The sequence below is a fragment of the Semicossyphus pulcher genome, unplaced genomic scaffold, assembly GCF_022749685.1.
Source record: "Semicossyphus pulcher isolate SPU_LCO1_2020_fin unplaced genomic scaffold, fSemPul1.0.p SCAF_4, whole genome shotgun sequence".
In the NCBI taxonomy this organism is placed as follows: domain Eukaryota; kingdom Metazoa; phylum Chordata; class Actinopteri; order Labriformes; family Labridae; genus Semicossyphus; species Semicossyphus pulcher.
Window position 1 is genome coordinate 26588229 of NW_027211715.1, and position 23640 is coordinate 26611868.

General features: G+C 41.0%; 2 protein-coding genes across 2 annotated transcripts; both read right to left on the reverse strand.

The window, feature by feature from the left end:
* Positions 1 to 7267: 7267 nt before the first annotated feature.
* LOC138607556 (cornifelin homolog A-like) lies at positions 7268 to 10248 on the reverse strand. Its single transcript, XM_069680180.1, has 4 exons — positions 10161 to 10248; positions 8035 to 8140; positions 7733 to 7920; positions 7268 to 7649 (listed from the first exon to the last, which is right to left on the reverse strand). The coding sequence occupies exons 2-4, from the start codon at positions 8105 to 8107 to the stop codon at positions 7446 to 7448; spliced, it is 465 nt and encodes a 154-aa protein (XP_069536281.1). The 5' UTR covers positions 8108 to 8140; positions 10161 to 10248; the 3' UTR covers positions 7268 to 7445.
* Positions 10249 to 11198: 950 nt separating this feature from the next.
* On the reverse strand, positions 11199 to 17333 carry ttc22 (tetratricopeptide repeat domain 22). The gene is made up of 9 exons (XM_069679999.1): positions 17262 to 17333; positions 16893 to 17179; positions 15149 to 15449; positions 15006 to 15061; positions 14807 to 14922; positions 14449 to 14567; positions 13634 to 13795; positions 13248 to 13400; positions 11199 to 13165 (listed from the first exon to the last, which is right to left on the reverse strand). The coding sequence occupies exons 2-9, from the start codon at positions 17153 to 17155 to the stop codon at positions 12626 to 12628; spliced, it is 1710 nt and encodes a 569-aa protein (XP_069536100.1). The 5' UTR covers positions 17156 to 17179; positions 17262 to 17333; the 3' UTR covers positions 11199 to 12625.
* Between the last annotated feature and the right edge of the window lie 6307 nt (positions 17334 to 23640).

Sequence of the window (23640 nt, forward strand, 5' to 3'; positions counted from 1 at the left end):
TAAATTTCCAATATATGGATAAAACTTTATTTGTATAGCACTTTTCTTAACAAGGTCACAAAGTGTTTGACAGAAGATAAAAAGGAAAGCAGATAAAAAATATATTACATTAAAAGACAGGAGATAAATTCATCTTAAGTATAGTTTTTATCATTACTTTGTTGTATATTTTAAGCTGCTTATGTGAGAAATTTTAACATTTCTAATTTAGGCTCTAGTAAAGAAAACTCAAACTGCATGGAGAGGAAACCGTGATGAACCGTCTGCAGTTTGTGTCCCAGGATTCAACTTCTGAAGACGAGAACACGGGGTAGGAAGGTTTGGTATTTTTGCCCCAGTTTCTGACATCTGGTGACATGTTAAAGCCTTATGAACACAGAGCTGTTCTCCCGTCACGCTGCTGTTGCAACATAACCTCAATATGTTTTTATCACTAGGGCTTTTTACACTGCAAGTTCAAGGCGGGATTATTACGCCTCTGTTACGTTCTGTCTTCTATGTAGAACGCACGGAGGCGGTATGCTGGGGTGAAGTCGTTCGGCCTCTGAGCCGGTGTCGGAGGTAGTAACAGAGGCGAAACGGCGTCTGTGTAGACAGCAGAGCCGGCAGGGCGGAATAGTGCCGTGTGTGTGTATTTGAAACACGCGCTGTTTGTTTACACCTCGCGCATGTTTTGCTTACGGAACGCTATTTAAAACACACTATGGGGCGGCTTTACGCCGGCGTTGCGTGGTTCAATGTAGAATCTCAAAGGTGGCATGAGGACGGACCTTCATCCGCTTAGGCGGACCGCAGTGTAAAAGGCAACTGATGGAAGAGTGATACCAGTGTAAAGCAGTAATGCATTACCCTCAAATATTCAATACAGCTCATGAAACTTGGCCTGGCTTGTCGGGTTTAAGTATATATTGTAAACACTTAAAGTCACATTATAGTCAGGGTTTTCATAATGCTGGTATTACAACATAATGAAAGGGCCACTGAGGCACCATGGGGGTGTGGTGTACACAGGCAAAAGAAGTCCATTGTCCATGCTAGAGCTGTGTGTTTCTTATGATGTATTATCCCAAAAAGAAATCAAGCAAACAGCCGGGACAGATGGGGTACTGACACGATGCATACTAGAATTTTTTTCCGAATCAGTGCGGCATCCGGGTATTTTTGGCGTACTGCACATTTTGCTTTTGTTTGCATACTATATACTACATTTTGGCCAAATCAGTACGTACTGCCAGCACAGTACTTCATTTTGAACACAGCCCTAGACTGTAAAAACGGGCAGCGCTATATGGTCATTTAGGAGCGTTGTTAAGTCTAATGATGAAATCTCACAAATGAGTGAAAATGTGGCATTCGTCTGGCTAAAACAAGCAAATAACAAGTAACATTTGGGCAACTAAGACAGCTTAATTTTATTTGGAAAAAGAAATTCTATGAATCAAATCAGAAACTTATCAAACTGATTTAACTGACACCACGTTTGTGCTCTGAGGGGCTAATTTGTGTTCTTTGTTTTTAAATGGAAACTTGAAACGTAAAATGAAATAATTTGATTTGAAATCCATTAATGTAATTATTTTTTTAATGACTGTTATTCCTAATCTTACTGTAATCGAAGCACCTCGATCACATTTTGTTTACTTGAAAAGACCAATGAGAGGCCTCAAAACTCAGTGTGAAATAACTGTGGTGACCCCTTGTTGGCTCACATATGCTTGGGGCATCATCATCATCGGAGCAGGCTGCACGTTGTAAACAGTTTGAGTATTCACATTGATGACAGTTGGAGTTTTTTTACGGTGTTTTATCTCCCGATGCATCTGACACCAGGAGCACCACCCGCAGAAACAGGAAACTGCGATGTCCTTGCAGAGAGAGCCCTGCAGGGAAACAACAAATGTAACAAATATTAACACATTTAAACTCAATATTACTTTACTGTAAGTCATAGATGCATAACATTCATATCACGTCAGCTTCCCATGTGTCATACCTTGATGCTATATCTGTTTCTCATGGCAGCCCTAAGAGATAGACCTGCAGGAGGTGCACACAGAGGAATCCCACAGGCTGCTGTTATGGCAGGACTGCAGACGTCACATAGCGGGAGACAATAGTTCTCTCCAAATTTTCCTGAAACCGTGCAGGCGAGGCAAGGACAGCACCAGAAACCATAGCAGCCTGAAGCAGAGGGGTACAAACTCCATTAAGTGACTTTTCATTAGTGACTCAGACAAATGACAGAGAAATACCTTTAACCCTAAAAAATAGTTGTGGATTTGCTTCTTACAGGTACTCGCGTTCTCAAAGCAGTCACAGAGACCAGAGTCCCAGTCCACCAGGGGTTGTGTTGCCATCACTTGTTGGACAAATTAAGGCACAGACAATGAACCTGTGAACACGGGGTAACAACAATCTTAGAACTTCCAATGTTGTATTTCCAGAGCTCATCTTGGTACCTTATATGTTGAATATTATATTGTATGTATTGATTTTACAATGGTTAGTTCTGACCAAGCAATGGGAGTAAGTGGGACTTTTCACTCTCTGTATCACTCCGCCTCAGCCATGTATTCTGAATACTGTCAATTAACATAACAGCAGAAAGTGTAAGTCTACGTTGATCAAGCTGCAGGCTCTTATTTCACTGGTTCATGAGAAATTAAAACCTACAGATAAATGTACATGATAAGAACAGCTTATCTGTGGTAACCTGTACACACAAAGTGCAGGACAATGTTTGGGTTGCTTGGCAACAAAAGTCCAGTTTCAGTTAAGTTGTGGAACTAGTTCAGTTGGTGGAGCAAAAAGAATCTGTTGTTATTATAACCTTTACTACTATTTGCTGCTGTTGTTACTGTTGCATAAAAGCAATATAACACAAGAGGAAGTGATGTACTGAATATCACTGTGATGATATTCAGTACAACATCACTCCCTCCTGTGCGATAATGCTTAAATACATCATATCACCATATCTTCAATAAGTTACCAAGTTTGATATAAAATGCAAAGTTTAATATTTAACAATGCTATTTTAACGAACTGACATAAAGTGTCAAACACAATCATGTTGGAGTTAATGTTTGTCATTGTTTTTTGTGTTAGCTTGAAGCCATTTTTAAGATTGAACTACAGATGAAAATCCAAAAATTAGATTTGTGGTTGAATCGTAAAAGCAACAGCTGAAAATGTTGAGAAAGAAAAAAAAAAAAGGATCAGCCTTAAAAAATTCTGTCAGTATCAGAAAGAATAATGCTTGGTAAAACTTTCCACAGGCTTTGGGTTTTTTTGCAGGAAGAATGTAGTCAAGAGTTGCATGAAACCAGCACATATCATGAGATGTTGTTCAGGTACAAGTTTATAAAATCAGACCCTGAGGGCACGGCACATTTCAAGCAGTGAAAGTTAGTTTCACTTGAGTACAATTATTATTCCTATAAATTTCTGCTTTGGTGTGTATATGTGTAAAATGCAGAAGAATTTTTTTTAACACAGGAATATCCTGTTATGGTGTAACCTCCACCTGTGGCAATCATGTTTTGATTTAAGATACTTAAGGGAACAAGGTACCCACCTAAAATATAACAAAAAATGGGCGAAATAATGCCTTCCTCATTATTTGGAAACCCATGAATAGAGGTGCAGGTGTGCAGACTAATATGGAAAAAAAATTTAAAGCAGTTGTACAGTTGAAACTGATACATCTGAGAAAATAACAATAAACTTTGAATTACAATATAAAGTTAAAGAATAATAGTATATAGTGCTCTGATTGTAGATGTTGGTTGATGTTGGAGAGGGAAACCAATTCAACCCACTGAGATCTCTTTCCAAGAATAATTTTGACAGTTTGATACTTTTAAATTTTTTTATATTTCAATTTAATAATGATGTTAAAAATCTAAATTATACCACCATACATGTGTCTTCCAGAGGTATGTATTCCTACTATGTCACAATTTGAATGACCGTAGTTGTAAAGTCACACAGGTGGCTCCCTAACGATCTAATTTAAAACATAAATTCGGGATGCCTCTGTTTTTTAGTTGAGGTAAGATTGTCAAAACTGCTTTATGAGGCTTTGCTAAATAAAATAAAATCAGGAACCCCACCTGTTTTAATTGGGGCTTTTCATTTATCTGTAAAGGTTTAACTGTTAGAATAGAAGTCTTATTGGTGAACTTACCTGACTGAGGACACCTTCCTGGCAGCTCTGATCAGAGTAAAATGTGACAGGATGTTTCTTGGATTATGATCTTATGCATGCGAGACGGCACAAGAAAACAATGCTGCAAAACCTGAATCTATAGGCACAAAGGAAACGAAAGCAAAAGCTAAGAATAGTTCTTAGTCCTATTTCACTACTACTCATAAGTACATTTGTTGTTTCAGTTAAAAGGACAGTCTCTCTTGTAAAGAAAACTCCACTGAGGGAAAACAGTGATGAATTGGCTGCAGGGTGTTTCCCAGGATTCACCTCCTGATGACAAGAACTTGACCAGAGAATTTAACAGGTTTGGATCAAATGATCCTTAAAGCTAGGACAGTTTGATCTTTCTGACCCAGTTTCTGACGTTTGATGACATGTTAAGGCCTTATGAACACAAAGCTGTTCTGCTGTTGCAACATAATCTCCATATAAAAATCTTTTTTTATCACTGGTGGAAAAGTGATACCAGTGTGAGGCATTACACTCAAATATTCATGCAACTTGCCTAGCCATATGTAGGTTTGTAATGTTGAAATAACATACCAAATGTATAATAATCATATTCTGACATTAGTCAGGGTTTTCATAATGCTGGTTTTAAATATGTGATTTGTTTCTCATACTTTTGAAAGGTGTTTCATTAACTTGTGATTTTAGTACACAGGGGAGAAAACTCTTCTCTGACCATTTCATTAATTCATTAATAGCTATCATTAATAGCTATCGTTATACAACAGCTAATGTTAGCATTCAGCCAATTAATAGCTAAAATGACCGTTAGCCAGAGTGGATGAATGTTAACGTTACTGTTTGATAGTGTGAAAAGATATGATAGTGAAGCTGTAATGTGTTGACAGTAGTGTTAGCTAGGAAGAGGCCGAATGCTAACGTTGTCTTAGCAGTTGCTAATGTCTTATCATGTATGTTGTTTAATCTTGGCATAAAGCTTGATGTACGTACTTATTTTTTTACCATCTATCAACTTTTCTGTTGCCTGGGGGTAATTTTTAAAAGACCCTTTCAACCCCACCATGACAATATTTCTTAAGGTAACCAGTGTAGTTGATAAAAAATGTGCCTTTTTGTTTTGAATCTCAACAGGAGGAAAAATGTTCAGTGTTTGAATTTTAGCAGTAGCTGGGGACCGGAGGAAGTAGTGCCAGTGGTCTTTGACAGTGCCGGACCTCTTTGAAACGTATTTCTGCGACTGGAGAGACAGTTGCAGCTGTTCTTTATAAACCAGGTGAGACATACGTGTTGCTTTAAGAACCTTGGAAGCAAATATCAGCCAGAACGCAATTTCAAAGTGTTTTTTGCCGGGATTTCTTTGTTGAGGTAAATGTGTGCTTTGGTCTAGATTTTGATAAAGTGTTTGGCGCCATCCTTTGGTTTCCTTTGGTACTACAAAATATAACCATAGCCAATATTTCCAGGGAACAACCGTATTTCTCTTTTCATTTTATGCAATAACTGAGGCTGTATTATCGAGTGAATCCTATTTTTGGTTAACGGTAATGTTTAGTAACTCATAGATCACAGTTTATTGAGACCTAAAGAAAGCAGATCTTGTATAAAGAAAATTAAGTGTTGCTAATTAATTTTCCCTCATGTTTGTAACTGCGTTGTGATTTCTCCCTCATCAACAGACAGAAAAGAGTCATGTTTATGCGTTTATGTGAGTATTGATGCAATTAATTACATTACATTAAATTAAAATAAATCTACAAGTTGGGACTACAAAGCTCTTTGGATTGACTCAAGTCAAATCGTACTCAGACCTCTCAAGTTTCATCAAGAGCTCAGAGTGAGATTTCATCTGTTCAGGCCGTAGTGACTCAAAATTTTGTAGTTTCGCCCCAGAGGCCCCTCGGCCCCACCCAATTATTTTTGCTATTTAAAAACTAGTTCAATTTTTCATACTGTTCATAATTGACAAGCACAAATAGGAATGAAAACAATGGGCTAATTTGATAAGACAAATTGAATCAGCTGATTAACTGTTTTATTTTACATTTTAAGATGAACAGACAACACTTTGACCCCAAATTATTGAATAACTTTATAAATTAATCCATGTAAGTGATTATTATAAATTAAGTTTTACATCAGTTTAAATATTTTCATTTTATCATTAAAGTGCACTATACAACTATATTATTGTTGCCTACCTAAATTTTCTTTTTCTAGAATTTGCATTAGAACACACCATGATTACTTTTTTTGTTTACTGTCGCCTAATGGTCATTTTTCTGAGCCAACCTCGAACACATCATAATATAACCTTATGGCACCTCGTTTAGTTCGCTAATTAGCTTTTATTCTGCGGATTTCAACACGGATTTCAACATCGGATTACTATTTTTAACTAACGGGACTTGCTACAATGTTTGAGTGCACTTACGTAGGCTGCTTTAAGCAGACGACCTGTCCTGCAGCAGCAGCCAGAGGTGACGGAGATGTTTCATCCAACAGTATTGTTTTCTGATTGGCAGTTGGAAGTATGAAGTCAGTGCAGAGGTCTCACTCCCCACGTAATTCTGTGTTGTGCATTTCAGCGTGAGAAATATCATGTGTGGCGTGAGACCGTGATAACTGGCTTAAACGCGTGAGTCTCACGGCCATTGCGTGAGAGTTGAGACCCCTGACCGTACTCTTGTTATGTTATTTAAAGAGAGGCCGACATGGATTACCATAAGTAGCACTTAGCAATATTCGCCACATTGGCAAGGAAAAACTTCCTTTTAACAGGCAGAAACCTCGAGCAGAACCAGACTCATGTTGAACGGCTATCTGCCTCGACTGGACGGTTTAGATTAGATTAAATCATACTCTTAATCAGCATTTCTTCAACATACTGTACATGGGAACCTAGAACAGATCATCTTGACACCTCACAACAGTATAGTTTGTGATTATAGTGCTTAAAAAAGAGTAAATAATTGATAATATACACCAACTGTCGTGACATCATTACAATATGGAACTAGAATTTACCCAGCATGCTCTGATTTCAGAGAAACAATTTAAAATAATCACATCTTAGTAATTCACTGATAAAAATATAACACTTCTGTCTTCAGTGAAACGAAACAAACAGCAAAGATATTATTCTCCCTCTAAGCCCCACACCTTACTATAATATAATAAACTTTAACAATAAGCAATCACAACGTGGTCTCACTACTCAAATTTCTTTCACTGGGCAGAGCAGACCAATCAGAAGCCACAACGCTCAGTATGAAGTCATGACGACTCCAGGTTGGCCCATGAAACCAGCCGGTGGAGGAGAATTCACAGGAGCCATCATCACTGGAGGCGGCTGCACGTTGATGATGACGGCCCTGTTTTTCTTGCGGTATTTTAACTCACGGTTCATCTGACACCAGGAGCACCACTCACAGAAACAGGAAGTTGCAATGTCCTTACAAAGCGAACCCTGAGGGGAACCAAAGTACCAATTATGCTCTTTTTACGGTATTCCTTATATAATGTCTTACTTTCATTATGCACTTGGCATACCTTGATACCATATCTGTGTCGCATGCCAACCCGTAGGGACAGGACAGCAGGAGGCACACACAGAGGCAACCCACACGCTGCTGTTATGGCAGGACCGCAGATGTCACATAACGGGAGACAACGGTTCTCCCCAAATTTTCCTGAAACCGTGCAGGCGAGGCAAGGACAGCACCAGAAACCATAGCAACCTGGAAAATAAACAGTGGAAATACATGAAAAATTAAGGCCTTAACATTATCCTTATCGCGAAAAGAATTTGTTACTATCTAATCATAATTGAAAGTAGTGACGTTTCCTCTTACATGTACTTAGGTCTTCACAACAGTCAAACAGGTCGGTGTTCCACTCTGTCAGGGGATGTGCTGCAACCGCCATTTCAATTTCTCCACCGAGAGCAAATAATTTAACCTATCAACACACAAATATGAGAGTAAAGCAAGAAAACCTGGGGAAAATTAATTTCAGAATACCTTTTTATAACAGAGTGGATAATATGTTGACATTTTGGACCATTTTGTGGCAGAAATTTGAAAGAAATATACTTTAATTCACATATACTTGATTTCATAAATTAGAGCCAGCCATGTACTTTGTAAAGACAGTTAGAAGAGCAGATATGGGACTGATACGCTCCAATCAGAGATACATTGGTATCAGTGTACATATTCCGATACATTACATCATCAAATCTTTTTTTAAAGAACTTAAAATGCAGGAAAAAAACACTTGGGTAGATTAGGAAATAGTGCTAATGTGTTTGTCCAGCAGAGGGTGCTCCAACACCATAGTTCACAGTACTCTCGATGCGGTCTGCAGCACATGTAGCGGAGCATCACATCTAAGCAGACAGTGGTCCACATTAAACATGTAATGATAATCTAATGATTTTTAATATTCTTTCATAAAATAATTTGTTTAAGAAAGCTGCCTTATTCCTAGAGAGAGAGAGGGATACTAGGTGCTCCAGTTGTTAAACTCCAGGTGAATGCCAGGGGAAGGCTAAAAAGTTAACTGTCGAGGGAGGGAAACCACTGGGCTTTGTTCAGGCACACTCACACCGAGCCAAGGATTTAATTTAAAATGCCTTTATTAAATCAGGGCATCTCTCATAAAAAAACATCAATATCACAGAAGTAAACGCCGACCCTCATCGGGTCTTCCTCAAGGCATGGCTAGGAAGAGTCATGAAAAACCTTCCTGCCTTCTTCCTACTTTGACATGTTTATGTATCGCTGCAAAATCGCTGCAAAATTAATATTCCCCTCTAAAAAATTTTTCCATCCATCCATCCATCTATCCCGGGCCAGGTCACGGTGGCAGCAGGTTAAGCGAGGTGACCCGAGGCCTCTCCCTACCAACGATTTTCCAGCTCCTCCTGGGGGATCCCGAGGCGTTCCCAGGCCAGGCGGGATATATAATCCCTCCAGCGAGCTCTGGGTCTGCCAGGGTCTCCTCCTAGTTGGACGTGCCTGGAAAACTTTCAAAGGGAGGTGCCCAGGGGGCATCTTACTGAGATGCCCAAACCACCTCAACTGGCTCTAGGAGTAGCGGCTCTGAGCTCTCTCCGGATATCTGAGCTCCTTAACCTATTTCTAAAGCTGAGCCCAGACACCTCATTCCTCATTTTCACATTCTGTCGAGGGGTTTTTTCGAAAGAAAGAAAAATAAAATTAATTATTGTTCTCTGAAATCCTACGACTGCCGTAGGGCTCTGAAAATAAGTGACTTTATAATGTGGTATGAGTAGGCGTGGCTCTGTAGCCAGAATTCTCAAAGCAAAGAGCAGCAGCAACGCCTACATGACTTTTCGTGCCCTCTGTTTTTGTAAACATCTTGATCGACACACTTCACTGATCGGCAGTGCGACCAATATAACAGTATAAAATGAGAGGTATGTTACTGTGTTGCGGTATTTTATTATATTACCTTATCTATTATTCTGGATTTTACAGTCAATGACTATTTTAAATGAAAACATAGACAGACATCGACAACAGAGGAAGATGACCGAGAAGACTGTCTACACGTACGGTTGCTTCAGCTCGGCTTATATTCAGAGAAAATCCTCAAACTCGTGTCTCTAAGGCCTCTGCGGCTCTGAGGCTTTCCACCAAAGTCTGCCTAGTTAGTGACCCCAATTCACCTTTTGTAGCCACCCTGGACGCAGTTAGAGGTACTGTGGTTATAAGATTCAAGCAATAGAACAAAAGTAGACACCTTTTATGGTGTTCTCTTAATTGCAAGTAAGCATCTGAGAAGTTGAACAGTATGCCACCCAACAGAAGGTAGCTTCAGAAATAACCTGTCAGACACATCAACAAAACCAACAATCCTTCTCTTCGCTTTTCTTGTGACCTTCCAAAATATCAGATTAAGCTTTTATACCTTATATTTGAATTAAAAACATTTATTTTTTAAGCAATCTTACCTGATGAAGTTCAGCGCGTTGTTCTCACCTTGGAAGGCTGCAAAACAATATCCCATGAATGAGGAGTGGCATGACACGCATTTTGAGCTAGTAAAGGACCAACAATGCTGCAGAACCTGAACCAATGAGACGTGATGGAAAACATGCACCTTAAAAAAGGTGCTTCCATTGTTTTTCTTATTAACACAGGTGTGGCAAACCAGTCAGACACTTACTTCCAAAGTATTTCTTTAAAGAGCCGCGCGAATCACGATTCTCATCAGGTGCAATCGCAGCACATAATGGATCATTTCTTCTTAACTTGCATTTAGATGTTGAAAACTAAATATTACACTCTTTAGGAATGAGATTCAACATGTAGTAAAGAATGTCACATCACCCCAAGGCTAACTGAGAATACCTAAATTCATGTCAAACCAAATGTCCTCTTGTGATGTTTGTATTTCCTATCTGCAGTGATGTTTACATTATCCTGTCAGAGCAATCACTCCTCCGTTTGTGTCATAGCTTTGGCCCAAAAGTGAATCAAAATTTGTTTCCACACACTCAACTCTCATTCCCATATTTACGAAGAGATCCCTCCCTAACAACATCACTGAAAAAAATACTTTTTTGCTGAAAAGAGACAGGAATTGTGGGGAGTAGAATGGATGACATGCACCAAATGATCGGCAGACCGGGAGTCAGCGCGTCTAAGACTGCAGCCTCTTCACGCGGGGCCCTGTCCACCAACCGAGCCAAACCAATGTACCATCTGGAGACTTATTATGAAACAACAGTTTTGATGCATCTATGTCTTTTCTGAGCTTCCATTTAGGTATTTTGCACTGCAAACACAGATGTCATTCACAAGCTTGAACTGAAACTGAACTGCATCTGAGGTTATGAATGCATCTCCGTCTGTTTTACCTTTTGTTCATCAGCCTCAGTTATATACTTTGCCGTGATTATGTCATTGAAAGTTATCATAAGCGGACAATAGGCTTGATTTATCTCATAATCACCCATTACTAAAGAAATTCAAACAGCTTTAGGCGCTCATGTAAAGGATTTTATTAGTTGTAGTTCAGGTAAAGCAGCTCCGACACAACACAGAATCATCAGACCAAAGGCAGGCAATGTTTTTGAGAACTATAATCACGTCCCACACTGAAACATTGTGTCGGGATCTCACACACACACAGCTGTAGACTTTTTCAAAATTCATCCAGCAGAGTTGTGGGCACCTAAACGTCCTATTGAAACCAGATAAAAAAAACATCCCGCCTCCCTCATGTCCCTCGTCACACTGCACATTTTTAGGGTCTTTTGGGTGTCCCTTTGACAACATGAAGAACCGACGCCTTACACCCTGCTGACAGTCAATAAGGCTTGCTGAGTACAGTCTGAAACGCAGCACTAGTGCAGGAATCAATCCAGGGCTGCTGTTGAATAGTCTAGATGATGATAAGAGCTGATAAGAGCTTATCTCAATCGCACATGTTACACTGGACAGTGTCGTATACAGCCTCGTATAAGTGCAATCATTTTTTTCTCTTTCTCTTATGACCTCTTCCATTCAGGTCAAATATAGTGATTAGAAAAATAAACAGGATGTTTTTTTTTCTATTCGGCTGCAGTCGTGCATTCAGTGTCACAGTATCTTTACTGATGCTATCACAAGAGGGAGTCTTAACAAAACAAGCTCTACTGAAAGTGGCTTTAAGGGGGGGTAAATGACACACAGTAGCAACACAACATCTCCAATAGGTATTTCAGACAATTGCTTTTTCTTTTAGACTTTTTATTTTAACCTTATTTTAACCAGGGAACTTGTGAGAAACAAAAAACGTTAGTCTCTCATTTTTTTCTCTGTCTCTGTTATTTCCAAAAGTTTTAATGTTTTCCTGTGAGGAGCTTTGTCGAAGATCCAACATTCCAGTTCACGATTGAATGTCACGTGTCCATAAACGAGAGAGCATGGATTACATAATGAGAGATTCAAAAACAAGTATAGATCAGTATTCAAAGACAACAACTTTTCATAAACAAGCAGCATCTTTATAGAAGTGTACACATCCGTCCGCCGGTCTTCAGGGGTAGAGGTTCAAAATATCCCACTGAAGGAAAGGTATCCCGACATAATTCTAATATTAGTTGCTAAGCAGAAAAACGGCTATCTGACCTCCATGAACACTCCTCACCACCTTCTCTTCAAGTGGACAATGCCCTTAAAGGCATGACCTTCCTGTTTTATACAAAAGCCGAACATTTGAACTGATTTTCCCACACAAAGGAAGCTCAAAGGGAACATATTCCTGTGCTGTAACACTGTAACTGGAGGCGACTTTGCAGAAAAATCTCAGCTTCAAAACTTACTCAGTTCTAGTCAAGACAGCTTGATTAGAGAGCTCGCTGTAGTTAATTTTTATCTGTGAAATGCTGTCATTGATTACTGTGTGTAATTATTAAACTCTCATGCTGCTTCATGAGAGGGAGAAGGCCTTTGTTATTGGTCTCTTCCTGTTAACCAGTTTTTTAGGCACCACAGTGTCCAGAAGCCTCCTCACCAGGCTCAGTCTGCCCGTCCTGATCAGAGCCCGCGATAACTCCGTCACCTCTTCTGTGTGAGTCCTGTACAGGCACCTCAGCTCGGCCTTCACGGCGTCCGCAGGGTACCTCTCCTCTGCTTTTTTCACCCACAGCTCCAGTTGGGTGGTGGCATGGTAGGGGTCTGGGCCTCCCTGCATGAACAGAGCGAGGAGAGCCTCCAGGAGGCAGCGCAGCGCCGTGGTGTCCTTGCTCCCGGGTCTCTCCAGTTCCACAGCTCCTTTGAAGCAGTCTGCGGCGTTCTGCTCCTCGCCCTTCAGCAGGAGGCAGCGTCCTCTGAGCACGTGGAGGTCCGGCAGGCTGTCACTCAGATTGAACTGGAGGGCGTGGGACAGACTCACCAGTGCACAGTTTATCGCCCCCTCATCCACCAGAAGACTCTCCTGGAGGGCGTCTACACCCATGTAGTAGTACACCTAAAGTGACAGAGATGAATCTTAAAACCTCTGTCGCTGTAGAAAATCCATCTACATTCATCATCATTGATCATGTGTTTACCTGTGCCATCTCCAGGTGAGTCCGCAGACACGGACGTACAGTCAGGACCTTGTCCAGGTCTTTTCTGGCCTCAGTTAGCTTCTGTCGGTCCGGGATACCACCTTCACCGTGTTTAGCAATCTCCAGGTCCCTGATGTAGAGCATCATGCTGATCTAAAAGAACAACCTTTATTAGTATTCGCTCTATAGCATCTTATTTGATCTTTTTTGTTGTTTGGAATATAAAATGTAACGTTTACCATGTCAGTATCACCATTAATAGTTTAAAAAGCTTAAACATTTTGGAATTGCACAAATATGTGAAGTGTTGTGATGTTTAAATGTGGCCAAACTCTCAAACATTTTGAGGATTTTTCCAGCTTGGTTTTGGCCTTGACTTTATGTACCTTTGCACGCGTGCAGTAGGCCTGCCAGTTGAGCTCTGGGTCTGGGAGCACGTTTAGGGCCATGTTGCAGATCCCTGTGGCCATCTCATGTTTGCCCAGCAGGAAGAAGACCTTCGCCAGAAGGTTTAGGGTGAATGCATCATCACTGGCCAGGTTTATGGCCTGAGGACACGGACAGGTATACCATATGTTGTGGTGAAAATGTGTAAAGAGGTGTCTCTAGTAATGTAAGTTCAACAGCTATAGGACTGTGCCTGCGGGTAAGAGTTACAAGTACGCCACTAAAGATTTAGCAACCTCTAGACCTGGAGGTGTACTACCAAGCGTGAAATAACAGGTAGCAGGATTTTGCTTATCGACTTGCTTTTGGTCTTGGGTTTTTGTCTTTCGGCTCTGTGTTTGTTCCCAATCAAGGGGAGCCATTTGAGTCTTCTTCTGCAGAAAATGGAGCGCTCGCTTTCAACCTTTAGGTCATTATCAGAGCAGCTATGATGAATATGTAGAAAGCAACACTGCTGTTGCAAATCAGGCAAGAGAGGAGTGCTGCAGCAGATTACTAATCATGTAAAGGTGTAAGTTAATTTATTTATTTAACCACTTGTTTGCACATCCAATAATGTATTCCCTAAGGTAAGACTATATCACTCATAGAGAATAGACTATCGTCAGTGAAAGGATGAGCCTTTTACAGCTGAACAAACTTCCAGAGCAGGTTAATTGTGCAGTTGATAAAGCAAGATTTAAAGAGACCCTAACTTTTTTCGTAGCTTGCCTGATTATTGCTGAGAGATCTAAATGTGTGTGTGTTAACTCACAGTTCCATAGCAGGACAGAGGGTCAGAGGCTGAGTAGCCACAGTCATGTATAGACATGGGCACAGTGCTGAACTCGTCCTTCCTCTCCAACATGAGACCAACATAACACCAGGCCAGAGCTGAGGGGAAACATTGCATCAGAGTTTCTCCCTCTAGATTAAACATGGATAGTTGTGACTACTGTTTGAAGCAACATCTTAAGTTTGATTTTACCAGTATAACAAAGTTTGGAGTGTAAAGCAGGATCAACAGATTGCAGCTCTTAAAACAAATACCAGCCTAGCACTAAAGATTCAACACGATGCCTCTGACTGTACAATAAAGCCGATATATGCAAAGAAAAACAAACCTTGTTTACCTTTGTTTTGTGACTTCTCAGATTCAAGCGTTTCTTTAAGGAGTTTCAGTCCCTTATTGAAGTGAGAGAGTCTGGAGTACTCAGAGTCCTCTTTGGTCTTTACTATGTCGTCCAGTCTGCAGGAGGAAAATCAGTAAGTACACATTAATTTTTACATCTAAAGTGGTGCAATAGTTATTTTTTGATTGCAGATTTGTACCTTATATAGATGGTCGCCATCTTAAAATACCAGCTTCTTTTTTCTTCTATTTGTATCTGCAAAACAAAAGTACAATCCCATTTATTTTGCAGGAAGGAACATTTATGTTACGACATGTACAGCTTCATTTGTGTCCATCTCACCAGCTGCCCCCCGTAGTCCAGGGCTCTGTTGTAAAGCGTCAGCGCTGCCGTCAGTCTCTCCCTCAGGTCCTCCTCACTGTCCAGCTCCACATCGTACGGATAAACATAGGCCTGCTCAGCCAGGCAGCGAGCCGCCAGGACCCGGGTCTCCTCCTGAGAGGACTCTCCAGCATCTAATCCCATGAGGTGGGACACTTTCTCCACACACTCCCCCGCGTCCAGCTCTCTCCTCAGCTTGTCGTACACGTAGCCCAGGTTGGCCCAAGCGTTGAGGTTACCGGGGTCTTCTTTACAAATGCCTCTGAAAGGCCGACATGCACAGAGATAGCGGGGTTACAGATCCGCCCATACAGGTCTTTATAACATTGGAAGTTATTTTTAAATAATCCTCTGATATTCCCAGAAAATGAGCACAAAAATCCACACTCCCCTCAGGATGACTTGTGATAACTAAAGAATTACTTTTATGACTTTATACAAACTCTACATGCTCTGAGTTTAATGCTAATTTGTGAATATTAGCATTCTAACATGCCCAACTGTGATGTTGAACGACGTAAATATTTTACCTGCTAAAACGTTAGCATGTAGCATTATCATTCTGAGCATCAGACCACTCGAAGCTTTTACACTACATGTCACATTCACCCTTTCACACACACATTCACACACTGATGGCAAAAACCTAAGTGCCAATCTCCAATCAATATATGCAGTCATACACCAATGGCTCTGCCTTTGGGAGCAATTTGGGGTTCAGTGTCTTGCCCACGGACACTTCGACACGTGACTATAGCCAGTCAGGGATCGAACCACCAACCTTCTCTTTTTATGATTATTATTTTTTTGGCTTTTTGGCTGTGTTAGATAGGACAGCTGAAGAGAGACAGGAAATGTGGGGAGTAGGGAGGGGGGGATGACATGCACCAAATGAGCACAGACCGGGAGTCCAACTTGTGATCAGTGCATCGAGGACTGTAGCCTCTGCACATGGGGCGCCTGCTCGACCACCTGAGCTAAACCAGCTCCCCGAATCCCCCGACCTTCTGACTGAAAGATGACAGACTTTACTGCTGAGCCACAGCAGCCCCCGAGTGTTTTATTATGAGCTCGTGTGTCTTTGGACTTGTTAACTGCTGTCTTGCTAAAGTGCAGTTTTCTTGTTGACCCTGGCGTTCACGAACACGCAAAGAGAAATACTATAATACAAATAATAAATAATAAAGTGTAGCTATCTGCGGGTAAGTATAGGTTGCATTATTAATACATAATTGCACTTTATCATGAGTGTAATTGATTAGTAGATATTAATGTGTTAATCTCATTAGAGCTTATGTTATATAATTTCAATTATCTTTATATATTTATATTATTTGCATGAGTTAAACAAGCCATTAGCTACCTAGCTAGAATATGTTAACCATATGTTTGTCACGCAGCATTCCCATTTAAGATTGCTATGAATTTATGACAATAAATATATATATATATTTTACTTAATTGTAGCTGTAAAAAGGTCATGTTACACTTTTTGTGTTGCCTTTTCTCCCGCTGTGAGATCATTCCTTGGTGCTTCTAGGTTAGCTCAGAGCTAAAGTAGCCTCTATTGAGTAAGTGAAGTTTGATAAAGAATTTCTAGTCAAGCTCTCTTGTGAAATCAGGTCTCACCAGTGTCTCAAAATAAGTCCTCTTGCTTAAAGGATATTCAGACTATACTACCTTTTAAATCACAGTGTATCATCACCTGAATATTTCCTCTGCCGTGTCAAACTGTTCCAGGTGAAAAGCCAGCAGACCCAGCAAATTCCGGACGGCGTACTGAAGACATCCAGCTTCAGCCTCCAGCTCTCCCCTCAGACTCTCCTGTTTCAGGTACGTGTCCCTGAGTCTCAGCTTGGCAGGCCCAGCTGGATCACAGTTCAGGTTGAGCTCCAGGTGGAAGTGGCCGGGGATGTAGTCCAAGTCCTCCATGAGGGACTCGATGTCCTCTGTGCTGTCTCCCTCCATGGCCTCCTGCTCCTCCTCCTCCACCTGGTATTACAAAAACAGAAATTAAACTAAAATAAAAGAACTGCTTTTATATATTTTGCTCTCAAATCGTACAGAAAAATACCTTTCTTTCTCTTGAGCCGACCGTTGAATCTATTGTGACATATGTCCACCACCCACTCTTGCAGACAGTGAAGACAGGTTGAGCAGGTTAGACTTGGGAGTGACGAGGGAGTGGAGACGAGTCTAAGGGGGAGATAGTGCAGCACTTATTTCTTCCTTTTCCCCCCTAAAAGTCCCTGTTTTAATTCTCTCCCCTTAAAATTGAAGACATTGTCTCTATTTTCTTTTACAAAAAGACGACTTGTGAGTTGTCTTCATTTCACTCTGTATCTTATTTTTCTCTTAAACAGAAGTACCAGCAGACGTTCCTTTAAGTCAGTTCTGACAGGATGATAATATTTACGTTGAGTTACACAAAAATGATTGTCAAGCCTTGTTTTTTTGCCCCTGCGTAAGTCACCTGCAGCTAACAGAAGAATGTGAACCGTCAGGATCAGTGTGAGTGACACGCTGAAGGTAACTCTTCCAATTTAAATTTAGACTTAACACAAATGAGAACAAAAAGATACAAGCAGCTATATGATGAGCTGTTGACTTATTGTGTTCACACCTGGAGGAGATATGCAGATACTCTGCAAAGAGATCAACAAAAGCAAACATTGACTGAGTCCTCATGATCCTGCGGGCCACACTTCTGTCTCACAAGATCGGATAAACACATGATGAGCACATTTTTGTTTCTGGATGCTTTTGCATAAAAGTATGTTCTTCTCCACCAGAGGGAAAACTTGTGTTATGAGCAACAAGACTGACTACGTGGACAGGGTGTTTAGAGTCGTCTCTGTGGGCTCTACAGGTTCCACATCAAACGTGGTTCCCAAACAAGTGAAAGCTTTCTAACAAGAGAAGGAAAAACTCCACAAAACCTCAGCACATAAGAGAGACCATTTTGTGAGAGATACTTCAAAGGGAGATCAGCTGAGAGCTGGAGGCATTAGTAGTCATAGGTGGGAAAAATCAATAGTCTAGTAGTATTGCAGTAATGTAACTTCAGACCGATATAAGATGTATAAGAAGTCCGTCACAGGAAGAACTGTTGGATTTAAGGAATGTTGTATCGTATGCATCACAATGCCACCAATGCGACAATGAAAAACTGCTCTTAAGACGGCATTTACACAGTTGTTAATCATATTATTACTCTCCATGTAACAAATATAAATAACTGCCTGCTTGTGTACAGCATTATTGGCTCCTCAGAGGGCAATTTATGATGTTTCTCTACTGAAAAAGCCACGGAGGGCAGTTTTTTCTTCACTGAAAGTGCATCTTAAGGGTACTTTTCCCACCTTTTCTACAGTGCAGTGAACATTAGAGGATACTATATCATTTTTGGTAGGACACCTTTAAGGGCACTTCCCATTTTCTCCACTGGTAGGGCACCTTAAAGGGCAGGGCACCTTAAAAGGCACTTCCCATTTTCTCCACGGGTAGGGCACCTTAAAGGGCAGGGCACCTTAAAAGGCACTTCCCATTTTCTCCACGGGTAGGGCACCTTAAAGGGCAGGGCACCTTAAAGGGCACTTCCCATGTTCTCCACTGGTAGGGCACCTTAAAAGGCACTTCCCGTTACCTCCACTGGTAGGAAACCTTAAAGGGCACTTTCCATTTTCTCCACTGGTAGGGCACCTTAAAAGGCACTTCCTGTTTCCTCTACTGGTAGGACACCTTAGAGAGCACTTCCCATTTTCTCCACTTAAAGGGAAATCTTAGAGGGTACTTTTTCATATTTTCTGCAGTACAAGGGTACATTTAAGGGTACTTCTTGTTCTTTCCACTGCTAGGGCACCTGAGATATTACTTTTTTCACATTTTCTCCACTGGCAAAGCACTTTATACCATTTCTCGAGTGCAAGGGCACATTCAAGGGTACTTTATCATGTTTTTCCATCGGTAGGGCACCTTAGAGGCCACTTCATCACATTTTCTCCACTGGAAGGGCACATTTAATGGTACATACAATGGTTCTCCAGTACAAGGGTACATTTAAGGGTTCTTTATCATTTCCCCGAATTTCCCCCCTGGGGATCAATAAAGGATTATCTTATCTTATGTTTTCTTCCCCTGGCCCTAGTTGGGCATCTTATCTTTATCATACCTCTATACCTCTTTATCATACCTCCTAAATCCACCAGTTAAAATAAAGACAAAAACTAAAAGATCTCCTCAGGACATGTTTAAGTAGAAGTAGAAACAGTTACTTTAAGGTTAGGCCCAGGGGTTTTTAACAGTACAGGAGAAAAAATCTGCTTGAAATCTACAGTGGAAAGAAGAGAGAGTCCCATCAGAGGAGGAAGGAGTTGGCACGAAGAGACCACAGCTGGCAGCAGCGAACCATCAGCTCACAGATCACACAGGTCAGCGAGAGGGCATGCACTCGAAAACATTACCGTTCCTGATGCGGCGAGAAACTTGATCACCTGAAGCCAACCCACACAAATATGGAGGGAACATGTAAACCCACACACATGCCTCAGTGAACAGCTCCGAACCACCTCTGCTGCCCCTGAAACTGGAGATAGAGCAGAGTGTGTTGCATAATGTGTGTTTAGCACTGCAAATTTGCCTCCTCGTGGGCAGCTTTTCCATTTGTACCATGTGGGTGTACAGAAAACTGAAAATTTTCTCCTCTCGAAAAGCGTTGCCATGGCGGCAATCCTGGATACCAGGCTGATTGCATGGTAACAATGATGACAGATGCTTGTTTGTGTGTCTTTAACAGCATTTTGACGATAAAGGCTCCGACTGAGATGATAGAATTTTACACCAGAGCAGCCAAGAGACTGCAAAGGTATTAAGGGGAAGATGTTTACCCTTAATAATCCCTGTAGCTTTTAAAGTACACCCCTGTAAAGCAGGATTAGGATACGTGTCCTAATAAATGTCCTTTGCTTCACACTAACCCCTTTTTAACCTACTTCATTGTTCTGGAGTCTGTCTTAATTTCTGGCACAAAGAAACGAGGTGTATTACTAATATACAGATGGACAAGGATAAGAGCAGACATGGCAGCATCAAAGACGTCCTCTTACAGAAACATCACATTAATATTGACAGGAGCATAGCGGGGAAATTTGGGGGCCCCTCACGAGATGTGACACTGAATACAAAAGATCATAGGATCACAGGAAAGCCTCATTAATCCAGACTTTATACCTTTCTATCCCCTCTCTGCAGGCTTAGCTCGCCTCAGTTGTTAATACCTTTGTTACACGTTCACTATCTGGCTGGCACAAAGCGTTATTAGAAATTGAAGGATTTAATTATTCTGCGTGTATTAAACTTCAATCTGAGGAAAAGGAGCCTTACGTTGCCGTATCAGAAAGAGTGAGACAGCCCTAATCCACTTCACATCCTGAATCCTGCTTTTAACATATTGGTATTTAAGGCTGATATCCACCCCCCCTTTTTTTACTTTACACTCCCCCCTTCATCCTTTATTCCCCTGAGACGCACTTGTGCATTTGATTAGTGCCCATGCTGTAGCTGAAAAACCTTTCTAAGCCACTTCATGACTGTCTTTCCGCTCTGAGTCAGCTTCTCTCTGGCACTCTGAGTGAGTGTTCACATGAAAAGCAACTCTGCAGCTCTCCAGAGTCCCTCTCTGACTGCAGATTACACAGCTGAATGTCTCTTTGTGCTGTCTCCGTGTGAAATGGACATGTATTGGAAGTGTGCAGCAATTTCAGAAAACCTTAGCCAAGTAAATATAACAAAAATGATGGTAAAGTTTATGATGTTAAACAAAATCACACTTCTATCCTGGTTATAAATTAATAAAGACTGTGTTATAGCTGCAATTTAGGATTCATTTCATAACTGATTGATCTAACAATTAGTTTCATGAATAATTTATTCATTATTTAGTTTATGAAATGTCCAAGAGCTGTGAAAAAGAGCCCAGCACACTTTCCCATAGCTCCAAGCCCTTCGTTTGTTCCACGATGACAAAAAAATGCAGAAAATGATGAAATTTCTGCTTGAAAATGACTCAAACTTTTTTTTATTTTCAAAGATTATTTTTTGTGCATTTTGACAACTGAAGAGAGACAGGAAACAACAGGAGAAGATGACATGCAGCAAAGGGCTGAGGGTGGGAGTAGAGCCTGTAGCCGCTGCATTGAGGACTATAGCCTCTGTATATGGAGCCTCTGCTCACTGAGCTAAACCAGCGCCCCTTGGGATCCATTTCCTTTTGATTGACTAATTAAGTAATAATGGCAGCTCTAGCTTGTTATGCAGTTATCTCAGTGTTGGCCAGCTACTCTAGATTAAATGAAGCTTCACTACAACTGAAGCTAACGCCCAGAGAAAAGCAGCAAGCTAATCTACAGCAACACGGTAAAAGTAGCTACATCAAAGCTATTTTCTTTTACATACAACCAATTTACTAAAAGTTCAAGCTATGACTACACACATATAAATGTAGGCATGTGACAGGGTTTTGGGTTTCGGGAGCATTTTGGTTTCCATTTGTAGTCCAAGTTGTATCGTCCACTAGGAAAACAGTCCGTGTGGAGAGCAAAAGGGGCGGAACGCATCGGCCGCAAAGCAATCCCGCAACCCAACAGTGGTCATCTGAAGACGATTTTGCTTTTTATTAATCTCTATAAACAAACATGGTCCGATCTTAGACATCTCAACTCAAGCTGCATTCTTGCTTCTCAAGTTGCTAATTGGACTGCAAACGCACTGGCCCGAAGTCCTTTATCGCTGCCCGCTGTCCAACGGAAGCCCTGAGAAGTTAGCCGTCACTCCAGAGACTATATCTGTGTCCCAATCCAGCGGCCGCAGATCCATCGTGTGCATCCTTCCTGGCCCATCGTATCCCGACATTCATTGCGCACTAATTCAAACGAAATGGCGGAATTTTAAACGGCAGAGGAATACGCTGTAAAATGTAAACGTTTTTGGTTTCAACTCAATCGAATAGCTATTGTTACACGTTTAAGAAAATGAAAGGGCCCTTGACACAAATTATTTTTAAAATAAGAAGTTAACTTACGCAACGTTAGTTATGCTAGCTAGTTAGCCCGCTAGCTACCTTTTGCTAGGCGACAGAAGCTGCGTTTGGTGACGCAAGTGTAGACCAAATCGTCTCATTTCAGTTCGGCTTTAACCGTCTACGCAGGCTATGAATGGAGCATCCCCCGTGCAGCCCGTCCATTGGGACACAGCTTATGTCACTGTCAGATGATAGCCGATGGGTTCTGAGGTTGGTCATGTAGCCACGTGTCTTTTTTGCTAAGCACATGTGCGTAAAACAATCTCCAGATTTATTTGGAAATCTTTAAATACGTTCCCTCATGTGCCATCAGGAAAATGTCACAGGGGGGCTTTATATACAGCTAATTGAATTTTCTCACAGCTGTATTTCATCATCACCGCCCCTGACCAGTGCCAGTATAATACATCAGCACACAAGCCTCATAACAGCGAGCTTAAACCTTGTTGCTTAAAAATGTGCGTGGAGTGCGTGTAGGCTGAAGGCTACAGAAGGTTGTCGTGAGCCACAGGGTGTGAGAGTGTGTTACTGTATGTGATAGTCTTAAGTAACACAGACATCTGTTCAACTTCATTACACTGATTAGGCCCTTCATCATACCACAGGGAGTCTGCTTCTTATTGAAATTATTTCTTATCAGCTGAACACATTTTGCAATCTTGGTTTGAGCTAAAAATATTTTTCCTTTTGCATAAAATGGCAAAAGATTTACCTTTTGTCAGGTATGTTTGGTTTGCTTGTGAAGGACAAAGTTGACACGTCTATTAGTGAAGTCAGTCAGGAGAAAGGTGAAACACGAAGCAATTAATTACTTTCAATTGAATTGCCGACAACCTGTGGCAAAAGGATTAGCAGCAGGTTTTCTACTTTTACACACAGAGTTTGTAAGTGAAGCTTCATTTAGACAGGCTGCTGTGTGGGATGCATTAGATTTATCGAGGTGTAATTGTTGACAATTTTTTTTTGTGGCTTACTGAGAATTTCAACATTGTGAGATGCTATGTCATACTTATGTAATGCTATTCAAGGCCCTAGACTCCAAGGACTCCAAAAGGCCCAGGTTCACCACATGTCAGTGGATTTTATCTCATAGAGGAGCCCTGTTAAAAGTCTAATAGTGAGACCTCCATTCTTTTAGCTCATATAATGTCCACATTGTGAATACTCAGATAAGAAATGTTCTGTTCTGAAGTAAATAAATCCTGGGGCAAGCGTTATTCTAGCAACATATAAGACTTAGAAGATTTAATTGGGTCATTAGGGACCTATAAAACCTTAATTGAGACTTGGAGCTGTAACATGGTATTTACACAATGCACAGGGGATTGTAAAAGAGCAGTTGGGGCCCAGCAGTATACTTTTCCCCCTCTTAGCC

Excerpts from the sequence above, each read along its gene's own strand:
- LOC138607556 (XM_069680180.1), bottom strand. The coding sequence starts at position 8,107 with ATGGCGGTTGCAGCACATCCCCTGACAGAGTGGAACACCGACCTGTTT. Across the intron at positions 7,921-8,034 it reads TTGTGAAGACCTAAGTACAT|GTTGCTATGGTTTCTGGTGC; the intron begins GTAAGAGGAAAC and ends TTTATTTTCCAG. Across the intron at positions 7,650-7,732 it reads GACACAGATATGGTATCAAG|GGTTCGCTTTGTAAGGACAT; the intron begins GTATGCCAAGTG and ends GGTTCCCCTCAG.
- ttc22 (XM_069679999.1), bottom strand. The coding sequence starts at position 17,155 with ATGGAGGGAGACAGCACAGAGGACATCGAGTCCCTCATGGAGGACTTG. Across the intron at positions 15,450-16,892 it reads ACGGCAGAGGAAATATTCAG|AGGCATTTGTAAAGAAGACC; the intron begins GTGATGATACAC and ends TCGGCCTTTCAG. Across the intron at positions 15,062-15,148 it reads TGGACTACGGGGGGCAGCTG|ATACAAATAGAAGAAAAAAG; the intron begins GTGAGATGGACA and ends TTTGTTTTGCAG.